Here is a 14,501-nt window from a genome sequence, read left to right on the forward strand (position 1 = left end):
AACTCTCCTGCAGACGCCAGCCTTGCCGCCGCTGCTGCCTTTGCCGCTGCCACCCCTGCTCAGCCTAACTTCCCTGGACTCCCCTACAGGTACAATCCAGGCAATCTCAGCCCACCCCCAGCAGCAGGGATACACCTCTGGGCACCTTTTTCTCAGGATGTGTTCCCAAAACGATGGGCTGCAGAGGAGCTAGAGAAGGGTCCGAGAGACACAACCCCCCTCTTTTATCCGTCCCGGAGGAAAAGGCAGCCAGCGGGTGGTTTTTCCTAAGGACGACTTCAGAACTTTCCCCCCCCTCCTTCCCCCTTCTCCTCCTCCTCCTTCTCGCTGTTGTTATGTGTCAGCACTTGGCTGAGGACTTCTTGAACTTGCAGAGAAAATAACTACCCCAAACCCCTTCAAAACTGGTGGCTTTTCAACTGCGGGGAGAATTTATTTTCCATTTACCCTCTCCCCCTCCTGGACCCCCAGCTTCTCTTCCTGGAGACTCCGATCATCTCTGCTGCCACCCGGGAAAGGGGGGGCCGCCTCGGCAGGCACCAGGGAGGAGGAACGGATACAAAAATCACAGCTTCAATCTCCACCGCCAGAGATTTTTCCATGTGGAGGCTGTTTCAATGGACGTGCCCCCGTGTGCTTCTTAGTCAATCGGCAGTCTCCTAAAGGTAGAGGAATGATTCTCTGGGGGTGGGGAGGGCTTGCACGGCGAAGAAGGGGCGGGCGTGGGGTCCCAGTGATGCTAGCGCTTTTCGCACCTATACTGACCCGCTTCCCAGGCGGTGACGGAGGTTTGTGGGCCCACCTCCACTTGCCTTCAGCTACCCAAGCTCTACAGACACAAACTCCCTCCGTCCCTCCCTCCCCCGCCCGGCGGGCGCAGCTCGGCCGAAGGTAAACACCCTACAGTGCCCACGTGCAGCGCGGTCCCAGCTGCAGCTGGCTCCCGCTCCCCCACCCCTTTACACGGTCCCCCCCCCCCTTCCTTGGCGGCTCCACTCCAAGACAACTTGAAGTGCACTCCCTTTTCGCCCCTCCTTCCTTCGCCCCTTTCCTCCCCCTTCCAGGATATTTTATTATGGCTGTTAACACTTCGCTGATGATTTAAAAAAAAAAAAAAAAAACAACTCTTAAAGAGGGTTGCCCCTCTGTTTCACCCGTTAGACTCAAAGCCTTTTTCCATTTCCAACCAGGTAGCCCGTCTCCCTGTTACACATCTTTCTTGAGAACTTTCTTCCACCTCCCTCCCTGCTGGCCCCTTCCTGCTACTTATTTTAGAAAGAGAGGGGAAGGTCTTTGGTTTCTAGAGATATCAGAGGGACAAAGAATTCGGTTCACTCTCTTTTTCTCTTTTTTCTTTTTCTTTCACTATTCTGACATCTGAAATAATACAGACTCCCTCCCCCGACTATCTAGACGTTTGCATGGCCCTCCAAAAGTGTGTATATATAATACTTTTTTCCTTGTGGAAGGTCTGTTCTATGTGTGTATATATGAAAAAAGTGTTACAATATACCTGGAAAGTATGTTACATGTAGTGTGTGATACTACATTAGTATCTGTATATGTGTGCATTTATATATGTGGAAGTGGTGTGCCCTGAATCACGTATGTGGTTCGGAAATCACATACTGTGAATGTAGCATGCCTGGAAGTAATATACAAGTGTGTGCATATCAGGAAGTCTTACGCATTGTGTGTTTTATAATGGAAAGAGATATGTTGTATGTGTTTATGTTAGTGTGTATATGTTAAGAAATTATGCGTGGCGGGTGTGATGTTTCTAAAACTTTTGTTCAGTGTGTTTTATATCGCTGAGATGAGTTACTTTGTGTTGTTAATGTGACCCACGAGAAATGGAACCTATACATTTACCAAACTGGTTATCCCCGCACCTCTGATGCCCTAGTTCGGTGCGGAGAGGGAATAGGGAAACTCCTCTAACCGGTGTCCCCTCCCCGGATCCCCCAAACTCAATTTACTCCCTCGCAGACTGTTTTAAAGTATAAAGTCTCAACAACCACTGGAGTTTCCGGGAGATTGCTGAAGGGGAGGGGGGGGGGGGTAATCTAGAGAGTGGGCGGGGCGCGGTCTGGGATGGCAGCCCCAGCTAGCGCCCACTCCCCATTGCAGTCATGGCGCCCCTGCCCCCTAGAGGCGGGGGTAGGTGGAGGGAAGCTCCCCAGAGCCGGGAGATCTTGGGGAGGCGGCCGCAGGGACAACTTCTCCGGGACTGTGGCGCGGGCTGTGGCTAGGGCCAGATGCGGACTTGCTGGGCAAGCTGGCCCGCTTGGGACAAGCGTGCCACCGGCAAGGGTCCCGGCCCGCTGGCGCGGTGTATCTGTCACGGAACAACAGGACTCACCTCCATCCTCGATTTTCTGCTGTCCATCCCGATCCTTTCCCCCACCCTACCCCACCCCATTCCCCAAACCCTCTCTGCAGGTTGACCATGGTTGCCGGGATCCGCTCTCTTCTAGCGCTGCTGCTTTACCAAGTCTTGCTGGGTGATTCGGCCGGCCTCATCCCGGAGGTGGGCCGGAGGAAGTTTGCTGAATCCGGCCGCTCCACACCGCAGCAGTCAGAAGAAATCCTGAGCGAGTTTGAGCTACGACTACTCAGTATGTTCGGGCTGAAGCAGAGACCGAGCCCCAGCAAAAACGCGATCATCCCCCCCTACATGCTAGACCTCTACCGCCTGCATTCGGGCCAACTGGGGGATCCCACCATGGACTACCAGCTGGAGAGAGCAACCAGCCGGGCTAATACTGTCAGAAGCTTCCACCATGAAGGTGAGGAACCGGGGAAGTAACTGGGCAGGGGAGAGACATGAGCAGGGATCATCTCTGTGTCCTGAACAGTGCCTAGTAACAGAGGCTTCCAGATGTAGGAAGTAGTTTGGGCACTTAAAGTCATGAAACTTAGGTTTGAGTCGTTAAGATCCCCTGCCACAACTTACTAGCAGTATATATAGCATGAAACAAATCACTTCCCCATCTCAGTTTCCTTCTCTGTGAAATGGAGTTGGGGGTGGGGGAAGACTAGATGATTGCTGAGATGCTTCTGGCTCTAACGTGATCTTGAGCCATTCAGTAAACATTTGTTGATGGCAATAAGACAAGAGCCAGGGAAACTTGCCTGTTCAGTTTTTATGCCTTGTACTAGTGGAGGAAATGGGAATTTTCCCCCTCCACCCCCCATACACAGACAGACACAGACAGACAGACAGACACACACACACACACACACACACACACACACACACACACACACATTAATTCTGAAACTTTGGAGATACCAGCCAGTTGTGATGAACTTTTGACTGCTGCTTTCTCCTCTACGCCTCCCTCTTCTTACTCCCTCTTAACAGACACAGCAGAAGTAATGTGAAAGGTAGTGCATACATTTAATACTGGGTGATAGGAACCACAGAGAAAACTGCAACCCCTTGATAAGATCATATTTTAATAAAATGAATTTAGAAAGTTTGCAGGAATTATTACATCCTTACTTTTTTTTTTCTTGTACAAAGGGTCTACAAAAAGGGTTTGTCTTGACACATTCATTTTAAATCTTCTCTCCAACCCATTTTCCATTTTTTCCTTCTGAAAGCCAATGTGAGGGATTTTCAGACGAAGTCCACCTAAAAAATCCCCACAAATAGCTTTTATTTTTTTAATGCTATATAGTCCTAGGAACTCCTAATTTACAGTTTTCTTGGATAGTTTAGAAGTCTTCTAATCCCTGTCTAATCCCTTTGAGAGATCAATTCAACAATCAATTGTATTGTTTCCACGGGGACTTTTTTGTCTTTTTCTTGAATCAGAGATAATTTTAATGTAGAAATAAGGTAATCCTTATGAATCCAGTAAATGAAAGCTTTGTACCAGCTGTCACCTTAACTTTAGATGAACCTAACTTTCAGGTAATGTGATTTTTATGATAAAGGATATAATACTTATTTATTAAAAGCATCAAAATGTCTATGTATTGATCATAGTGGCTGAATATATAGTTTTTAAAAAATAGATCTACATTGTAATTAAGTTTTTAAGGGATTAGTAAAAATCTAGTTAGAACTCAATCCATTTAGAAGATGCTTATATAATTTACTTAATATAGCTAAAATTTAAATAGTGCATTTGAGGTTTTCAAAGTGCTTTAAAATATCTTTTTATTTTCACAATAACAATATGAAGTAGGTGTCATTTTTATGCTCATTTTACTGATGTTTAATATCTGCTGAGAGATATAGTGTTCCTTGATTCTAACTGAATAAAGTACTAAAACAGGTTAGGCAAAATCTATTCCGAAATATCAATTTGTATGGAGTTGGATTGAGAAAATTAGGGTACAGCAGGTAGGATAGGATATTGACCCATGTAACTTCTCTTAGGGGTTGATTTTCCCTACTTTTGAATACTTTTAGAAAATATAAGAGTAATAGTCTGCCCCCAATTATAAACATAAGTCAGAAGTATGAGCCATCAGACATTTTCTCACAGCTGAGAATGACTTTTATTGGTTAAAACACTTGTTCTCAGTGATTATTAGGTTCCAAAGCAGACAAAAGAACAAAACCAGTTTCTTAACATTTAAAAAATCCGCATCAAGAAGAGAAAATCTTAACTTAGTAAGTAGTCACTTTCATTTTCAAGCTCATTTCTCAGGCATGTGAACTTTGGTACCCAGGACAATAAGATCTATTTCAAATTCTTCAGTATTCAGCAACTGAAAACTCTGAAAGGCTCTGTTGATTTTTGTAGTAATGTCACTGTTATTATAGCTATGACCCTTGTCACCAAATTCTTGGGATCATTGAAATTCTATGCCCCCCTCTCCTATTCACCTGATATTGCCTGAAATGGATTTTAAGAGCAAAGAATAACAAGAATAGATATTTTGATATCACCTTTGGAAATAGGCATTTAAATGATGGAAACTTTACTTCAGAGAAAGGTTTATATTTCTTGTTTAATGTTGAGATCTTTCAAGTTTTACATAGTATCTAAAAAGAGATACCATTTGGGTACACATTTACCAAGATAGCTCTTAGAGCTAGAAGTAACCTCAGTGACAATCTAATCCATCCCTCTCACTTTACAGATTAGGAAATAGAGTCTTAAGGAAAATGAAATAGGTTCCCTAAATTCATACAGATGATAAGTTTTAGGGGAAGGATTTGAACACAAGTCCTCTGACTTTAGAGCTAATGCTCTTTCAACTGAATCAGGTTTCCTACTGTAAACATATGTAAACTTAAATGATTTTCACATTCTCTTTTCATCATTTTGTTCCCCAACAAAGCTTGATGAGTTTGGATTAAATTATAAACCATTAAGTAAATTACCTCTACTCGACTGAAGTACATTGCTTTGCTTGTGCAGGATTGAATATTGAATCTTATCTATCACATTTTTATAGACTGAATGTCAAAAAATGGGTCAGTGAAAAAATTAACAGGTTATCATGACTTGATTTAGATAAGTTGAATTATTGGTGCACAGGATGCTTTCATATCAAATGTGATGGAAGCTCATTAATAGTTCTAATTTTTTTGTAAATCCAGATATCTTACTTATAATTTTATTAAGGCTGAGTCACCATTCTTTGAAATGGTACTTGATACTTACTGTTACAAGTATGTCAGTGGCCTTTGCACTGTACATAGCAATAAAAGAAAATATATTGGAATACTGCCATCACACCCTTTACTAGAGGACAAAATTCAGCATTTGGGCACCATCAAAGTTTCTCGGTATAAGGAGCAGCCATTGATTTCCTTAGATTATAGCCTGGAATCCTAAGGACAGCATTGTATGTGACTCCAGAATAATTATAGCAAAGCAGAAAATGTCATTTTTAAAGCTCTTTCATTCTAAGGCTAATCCATATCATATGTTAGGAAATCTTGAAACCACTGTTATCAGTTATCATGTCTTCTGTTGAACTCAGGAAAGTCTGGTTTGTGCTATTTCTTCAGTGTTGTACAAGCATTTGTGTCCTGATTTCAAAGGGAAGAAAGTGCCACACTTCTTGTTAAAGTTCTCTTTTGAACTTGAGAAGACTTAGACTATGAACATTAGCTGCTCTGTGTGAGAAGAGCATTTAAAATTCCTTATGCATATAAGCCACTTATATTTTTACAAGCAGATTTTCAGATGTCCCCTGGTTTGTCAGATCTGTTGAACCTACAAGTTTTGGCTCTATGCTTAATTGTAAATTGGCCAGACAAGAAAAATGTAAAGTACCTCACATTTTTCACATTAGCTGCAAAGATCATGACCTGTCTTCTGCTCAGAACCATTTTTCCACCTTCCCCTGCCCCCCTTTTGATGATATAAACTTTAAAGTTCAAGTAAAATCTTATTAAATCATAAAATTCTCTATATTACAACCCCACCATTAATACTATTAAGTGTTAAGGCTTAATAGTAATGTCACTTACAGACTTAAGCCATATTTAATCCCTCCAAAATATATTTCATCTTGAATTATTGTTCCTTGATATATGGCTGGTTCCAATACAAACTCTATTTTGATATGTCACCATTGCATAGAAGTTGCCCTGGTTTCTCTCCTGTGCCAGGGGAGCACTGGTTCAACCAAGCTTCAGACAAAATTTGGTAGAAGTGATAGAAGCCAATTATCTGAAGATCAGTCTGGCTTTAAATACAATCTCCTCACTAGGTTGTCTACAAGGTGATGAATTTTTCAGACATAGAAAATCTCAAAGTCTATAGTCTTCTGTTCGGGATTGGTATCCAAACTGAATCATGTGGTTATAACACATGAGCCCTCAAGCAAAAGGTTCTATATTTTATATGTTATAAGATGAGGGACATGTTTATCTTTTTTATCTCCTAAAATATCTACTATCTTGTCTTTCACAAAGTAGGCTCATTGAAGATTTGTTCTAGAGAGGGTCTTAGAGATCATTTCGACCAAGGTTTCTTAACTTGGGGTCCATGGATGGATGGATTTTAGGGAGGTCTATGAACTCACATGAGAAAATATTTTGATATATCAACATAACTTGATATATCAAAATATTTTGATGTATTAATATAATTGGTTTTTAATTTTATTTTATGAGTTTAAAAATATTATTCGGAGAAGAGGTCGGTCTAAGGACTTTATTAGACTTTCAAAGGGAACCATGACACAAACAGGTTTAGAACCCCTGATTTAGCCCAAATCTTTCATTTTATAGACAAGAAAATTAAAACGCCAAGACATAAAGTTGTACCAAGCTCGTTAATGACAGAACCAGAAGTTAGTATCTAAGTCTTTTGATTTCTCTGAATGAATGGTTGATATAAAGTAAAGAAAGAGGACAATTACAATGAAAATTATTTCCCTTTAATCTTTTGGTGGCAATAGTAGGGTTTTTTCCCTCACACATTGAGTCTCACATGTGTTTCCTATCAATTCTGTCTGTTTTGCCCCCTTATAGTTCAGGTGACAATATGATGCATTAGTTTATTGCATAAATATAGGAAAGTGTACTTTAGGGTAAGTTGGAGTGTTATTAATAACAGTGGGTTTTTTGTTGTTGTTTTTTCTCTTTGTGATAATGGCATCATCTTGTAGGTAGAGGGGAGTATGATTTCTTACCTTTCCTTTATTTGTTTGTTTGTTTTTTTCTGTTTTGCAATGAGTTTTCTCCATTTAAAAATGGAGATTATCTTTCTCATCTTTTTTAAAGAAGAGTTCTTAGATGCTTCTCTATTTTATTTCCACCCTGTGTGACATTGTCAGAAATGTCAGAGCAATGATTCTAAACTTAGTTTAAGCTGCAACTCATGCTATCTGCAGTTTTCTCATGGATTTGGTAAAGTTTTCAAAAGGAAATTAGTTTTAATTTCACCTTGTGAAGCATCTTTTCCAATTTTATTAATCTTTGTTTTTAGGAGAACTACCAAATCAAATATGATTTAACTCTGTGCTTGGGCATCACTATTGTAGAGTGCCAGATACTCTATACTGTCCTAACTCTTTTACCAAGTTAGTGACCATTATTTAACCACTCACTTCTTTAGACCTCTGTAGCTTTATCTGCAAAATTTAGATCAGGGATTCTTAATTGATATATGGAATTATAAAGGAAATTCATTAATCAAATCTATCTATCTATCTATCTATCTATCTATCTATCTATCTATTTACATTTTGTTGTTGTTTAGTTATTTCAGTCATGTCCTATTGTTCCTGATTCCATTTGGGATTTTCTTGGTAAAGATACTGGAATGGTCCACCTTTTCCTTCTCCAGCTCATTTTACAAATGAGGAAACTGAGAGAGACAGTTTAAGTGACTTGCCCAGGGTAACACAGCTAGTAAGTGTCTGAGACCAGATTTGAATTTAGGTCTTCCTAACTCCAGGCCCACCAATAGATCTGCTATGCCACTTGGTTGCTCTGTGAGTGTGTGTGTGTTATGCGTGCGTATATGTGCATATATGTGTGAAATAAATATACACATATGTATTTATTTATTTCATGGACCTTAGTTAAGGACCTCTATCCTAAATGATCTCTAAGGTCACTACCAACTCTGAATCTATGAAAATAGTGCTGTTTGATAAAATTTTTTGGAACTATTGAAGTTTTTTTGCATGAAGTTTTCCTGCTTTAATACTAATTGGAAAGAGAGAGCAAGCTAGAGGGCTAGTCTTGAAAATAAGAAGACATAGATTCAAACCCTGCTTCTTATACATTGGTGTGACACTTTTTACATTTCTTTGTGTGACACTGGACAAGTCATTTAATCACTCGAGGTCCCAGGCAACTCTATTTTTATATTGCACATTTGCATGAAAAGAGTTTCCTATAGTGAGGAAATCCTAGGTCCAGATAAAAATAAGTAAATAAAATAAAGTTGGAACTGAACCCACCATGTGATTATTATATTGCTATATTAACTACATGCCATTCTGTGTCTTCTTCATTTATTTATTCTCATACCCATTTAGTTCATCCTGACAAGATTTCCTGTTCCTGAAACTAGATGAAATATATATATTCCCCAAATCAGGATAGACATTCAAAAATCTAGTCAAATCATTTAATGTGTTCAGATACAATGAATGCTGGCCATGTCATAGATTAATTGAAATTTTCTGAGCCTTTTCTCTTTACTTTCCTTATTTTTCCATAAGCAAGGACACTGCCCAAGCAAGTGCTATAAGGCTTAGGTGGCTTAGCATTCTGCCTCCTTAATAAAGACTCTGTACAGTATTGTTAGCAATGTCTAAGTTGTCACAAAATAAAATGTTGTACATAATATCCACTGAGAAATACCCATGGATAGAGAGCTATCTTTGGAAGTAAAAAGTCATGAGGGCTTATGGTCTACAAGAGACACATGCTGCTTGTGTTCCCCAAGAGTACACCACAGTCTCTCAGTGCTCCAGGCAGCTCCCTAAGACTATTAAATTGCAAAGAAAGTTCTGAACTCTCTTGGTAGAGAGTCTCCTCATTTGGGAGTTGCCTCTATCGATGACATCACAGGTCTACTCCCTCCCTCTATCTCCTCTCCTTTAGCTGAAACCTCTAAACTTTTATTATCTGGTCTATATGGAGAGCAATGAAGAGCAAGTTTAAGCAAGGGTTCCTGTGATATGCCTTCCTTTTTTTTTTTTAAACAAATATGTCATGGTACTCCATACCTAGCCAATAGGTAGAAAGAAAATAGGTTCTTTTTTGGGGGATACGGGGGTTCCTATAATTTACAAAGAAAAAGAGGCTTTTTAGATTTCTTGCTATACTGCTATACATTTTCTTCTCTTTATTTGCCTGTACTAATATATCTCAGTCATAAGTCTTATCAAGTTCTGGAGATGACTGAGTTATTGGAGGCTATTCCAAAAGCCAGACTATCTCATAAAAATGTGTAAGCATTGGAAATGATTCCCTCTCCTCAATACCATGCATTGATTTGTATTATAATAATAAAATCCATGATCTTTTAAAAAGTTTGAAGCAATATTGATTCAATTTATATTTCTGATTGTCATAGACTTCCTCTCTCCCTACCTCCAACCTTTTCTTTCATTTATTCCCCCTCTCTTCTTTCTTTTCTTTCTCTCTTCCTTCCCTCTTTCTTCTCTCCCTTGATCCCTTCTTTCCTTCCTTTCTCCCTCCCCTTTCATCTCCCCATTCCTTCCTTTCTCTCTTTCCTTAATTCCTTCCTCCCTACTTCCCCTCTTTCTTTCTTCCATTCCCTGCTCCAAACCCTGTTTGGTTCATGTATTCTTTCCTTTCATAGGTTTTGGATTTACCTTTCCCATTCTTCGGGAATACTTTCTCCCATTATCCCCAGTGTGCTTTTGCTGCTCCCCGCCTCCTTCATTTTTTTTTTCTTGCTATTTCTCTGCATCTTACTCTTTGGACCTTGTTTTGGTCTTTCTGACCCTTGAGATACAACTCATCCCCTTCCTTTGTGGCCTTAGCTGGGGTTGGGGTGGGGGGGTGGGATAGGAAATGCCCCAAGGTAAATTTGACTGGGGCAAAATGTGTCTGTTTCCCAAGGTTTTCAGATTCTTGACAACCTCCTTATCCCTCTGATTTAAATTTAACTCACATAACTATAGTCAGAGCTGCCTTCATGCTACTTCTGTTTTGAAGAGATGATAGAAAAGTACTGCATGATGAACCTATTGAAGGTGCAGGTTAGAAAATCAAGACTTTTTGCTTACTCTCAGGTTTTATTTCCTGTTCATTAAAATGATTCTTCTCTGGTCTACTGATGCTTCTCTTCCTAAATTTTATTCTCCCTTTGTGGACAGTGCCTTCTTTTACATGTCTTTTCCTCTCAATTCTTTTGCCCTTCATTTGTCTCTTTTGCTTGTTGAGAAGTTTTTCTTCTTTTCTTTAGTCTATATTTTAGTCACTTTCTTTTCTTGGCTATTTGATAGAGAAATTTTTCTTCTCCTTCCACTCTACCTCCCTTCTTGGTATATTCCTGTTTTCTTTTAAGCTGTTTTCATCAGTGTACCATAGTAAAATGAAATGTTTTAACATTTGTATGTCTTTTCTCCATGGATCAGATTCCCTCAATCTTCCCAAGTCAAAAGGGAGGTGTGATACTTTACTTGTAGTCACTTAGGGGAACTGAGTATGAAGGGTAGATGTAGTTATATACATGTAAATGATTAGCTATTTTTCTCCCAATTTTCTCCAGAAGTTCCCAATATGTATGGGAGTTAGCTGAGTCAAGGCCTTAAGGATTAAATGCAGAAGATGGAGGAAGAGGAGGTTAGATTATTGTCACTCATTAAAGTGTTAGTTAATAATTTGTAGTGCAGTCACCTTAATGGTAATATCATTTGCCAGTGGGAGTATGTTGGCATAAACATGGAAAATGCTGATTGGTTTCCACAGAATCTAATCAGCAGATTTAGGTGGATTGACCTATACAGACTGAAGAAAGACTAAGATTTTTTTTCTTGGATCGACATTCCCCAATGCAAGCAAAGGAGTTTTCTGTACTCCCTGGCATGTATCTCCTCATCTGCTGACCACAGTTCAAAATGCTTGCATTTTTGCCAAGATGTCATTTACATTGTTGTTCAATTCATTTGGTTTCTGAAAAATTACAATCAGCTTTGACTTTTAAAAAATCAAAACTGAATTGCTCCTTAGCAAAAGTATTCACAAAATTGGGAAATTACTGGTTTTTTTTTTAATTTTTAATCCTAAAGACAGAAGCAGAATAATTAGTGAGAAGGAATTTCTTTCTTTTCCTGGTACACAAGTACTACCTTTGGAATGGCAGCCTGGTCAGTATTCTGTGTCATCATGCCTCTTTCCAAAGGAATTTGTATTTTATAAAGGACTTGTTGCTATTAGTCTTTGATAGTCAGAGAGAGAGAGAGGAGAAGAAGGAGAAGAAACTAAGAAGGAAAGAAGGAAGGAGAAAGAAAATGTAGACTCTACTTGTTATGACATGAACCTGTGATAACAAATTTTCCTAGATTTTTAATTAAGTTGATACCTTTAACTAATGGCTATAATTTAAGATCACTGGTCATCTTATCTTTTAGCAATCTTTAAAATGAGGAGGCCGCTTAATTAAATAGTACCTATATGTATCAGTTTATTCTTTATGAGAGAGCAAATTCTCAAAGTAAGTTACCCATGATAAAGTACAAATGGAAAAAGAAACAAACTTGTATACAAGTTGACCAGAATAATATCCATGAGAGCATTAGGGTCCAACCAATAAAATCCTTTCTAACATATTTTCTTCAGAAGCTATAATCTTTGTCTTGAAATTATCTAAATTTCATTGAGTTCAGTGAGTAATATTATGAATATTGTATTACTCAGGGAAATTGGAAGGAAAAATCTTCATGAGCTTGAATCTCATCTGTAGTAGAATTGTGTAGATGTTTATGTTTTAATATACTTCCCAGAAACACACACACACACACACACACACACACAAAAGCTGTTTTCCTTCTGAAAGTATCTGAAAAGTAACCTGGCTTTGGAGGGTCATGTGGAGGTCATAGGAAAGACTTCAGATGGGAAGCTATTTCTCTTGATATTGTTTGGAGCTAATTACCACAGTATCCTAGTACCACCCATGTGTTTCCCCCAAAGAAGGAGATTCATATAAATGCCCTTGTCTATGGACTATTGAATGAAATAGTAGGGTGTGCTTCGTAAAATATCATCACAGATGTTGAGTTCATAGTCTTTAATTAGGACACTGAAATCTGTATATCAAGATTTGTAAATCATCTAAATTGTAGAGTAATGTTTTGGAATAGAGCTTAAGGGATTGACATTAAAGACGTATTTTTTTTAAAGAAATGCAATAATTTCTGTAAATCCTCAGTCAGTTTTAATCATTCTCATTAGGCCTCTGCTAACTACAGTGTTAAAGTTTTTTTGCTAAAGTCCTTGAATTCCAAAGTAATGCTTCATAGTTCATTCCCCGTTATTATAACCACCTGGAATGTAGTACTCCAGTATTGAATCAAAAGCATGATAGTGAATTGTATTTTTGGTTCTTGCTGTACATGATCATATAAACAAACACGTAGACAAGAGGAACTTTTTTCTTAAAAAAATTTTTTTTCAAATCTCTTCTTTTCCAGCTGCTGAATTACAAAGTTTGAATTGAAAACATTTCTATTCCAATTGTCACTATTTGTCTCAATTACTGATGGATATTTTTTTTTGTTTTTGTTTTTCCTTTTTGCAACTGAATCAGAATCTTTGGAAGAGCTGCCAGAAACAAATGGGAAAACAGTCCGGCGTTTCTTCTTTAATTTAACTTCCATCCCCAACGAGGAGCTTATCACCTCAGCTGAACTTAAGGTTTTTCGGGAGCAGGTGCAGGAAGCTTTTGAAAATAACAGCAATCACCATCACCGTATTAATATTTATGAAATTATTAAGCCAGCAACATTCATCTCTGAATACCCCATCACAAGACTATTGGACACAAGGTTGGTAAATCATAATGCAAGTAAATGGGAAAACTTTGATGTCACCCCCGCTGTGATGAGGTGGATTGCACAGGGACAGGCAAACCACGGGTTTGTGGTAGAAGTGATTCACTTGGATGATGACAGAGCAGTCTCCAAGAGACACGTAAGGATTAGTAGGTCTTTGCATCAGGACGATCATAGCTGGTCACAGATAAGACCATTACTAGTAACTTTTGGCCACGATGGCAAAGGACACCCTCTCCACAAAAGAGAAAAGCGTCAAGCAAAACACAAACAGCGGAAACGCCTCAAGTCCAGTTGCAAGCGACATCCTTTATACGTAGACTTCAGTGATGTGGGGTGGAATGACTGGATTGTTGCCCCACCAGGGTATCATGCCTTTTACTGCCATGGGGAATGCCCTTTTCCATTGGCTGATCACCTGAACTCAACAAATCATGCCATCGTTCAGACTTTGGTCAATTCAGTTAACTCCAAAATCCCCAAGGCATGCTGTGTACCAACAGAACTCAGTGCTATCTCCATGCTCTACCTTGATGAAAATGAAAAAGTCGTGTTAAAGAATTATCAAGATATGGTTGTGGAGGGATGTGGGTGTCGTTAGCACAGCAGAATTTTTAAAAATATATATTAGACAAAAGCAAAAAAAAAAAAAAACACAAGTTGACACTTTAATATTTCCCAATGAAGACTTTATTTATGTAATGAAATGAAAAAAAAACACAGCTATTTTGAAAATATATTTATGTCTACAAAAAGTTGGGAAAACAAATATTTTAATCAGAGAATTATTCCTTAAAGATTTTAAATGTATTTTAGTTGTACATTTTATATGGGTTCAACCCCAGCACATGAAGTATAATGGTCAGATTCTTATTTTGTATTTATTTACTATTATAACCACTTTTTAGAAAATAGATAATTTGTATTTATATGTAATCAAAAGAAATATAGGGTTTGTACATAATTTTCCAAAATTGTAGCTGTTTCAGTTGTGTGTATTTAAGTTGAAAAGTATACATGGAAGGTTACTATGGCAA

At 38.7% G+C, this 14,501-nt stretch overlaps 1 protein-coding gene across 1 annotated transcript; it reads left to right on the plus strand.

The window, feature by feature from the left end:
* BMP2 (bone morphogenetic protein 2) lies at window positions 1–14,144 on the plus strand. The gene is made up of 3 exons (XM_044660709.1): window positions 1–665; window positions 2,443–2,789; window positions 13,221–14,144. The coding sequence occupies exons 2-3, from the start codon at window positions 2,450–2,452 to the stop codon at window positions 14,063–14,065; spliced, it is 1,185 nt and encodes a 394-aa protein (XP_044516644.1). The 5' UTR covers window positions 1–665; window positions 2,443–2,449; the 3' UTR covers window positions 14,066–14,144.
* Window positions 14,145–14,501: the final 357 nt, after the last annotated feature.

The sequence above is a fragment of the Gracilinanus agilis genome, chromosome 2 (assembly GCF_016433145.1).
Source record: "Gracilinanus agilis isolate LMUSP501 chromosome 2, AgileGrace, whole genome shotgun sequence".
NCBI lineage: Eukaryota > Metazoa > Chordata > Mammalia > Didelphimorphia > Didelphidae > Gracilinanus > Gracilinanus agilis.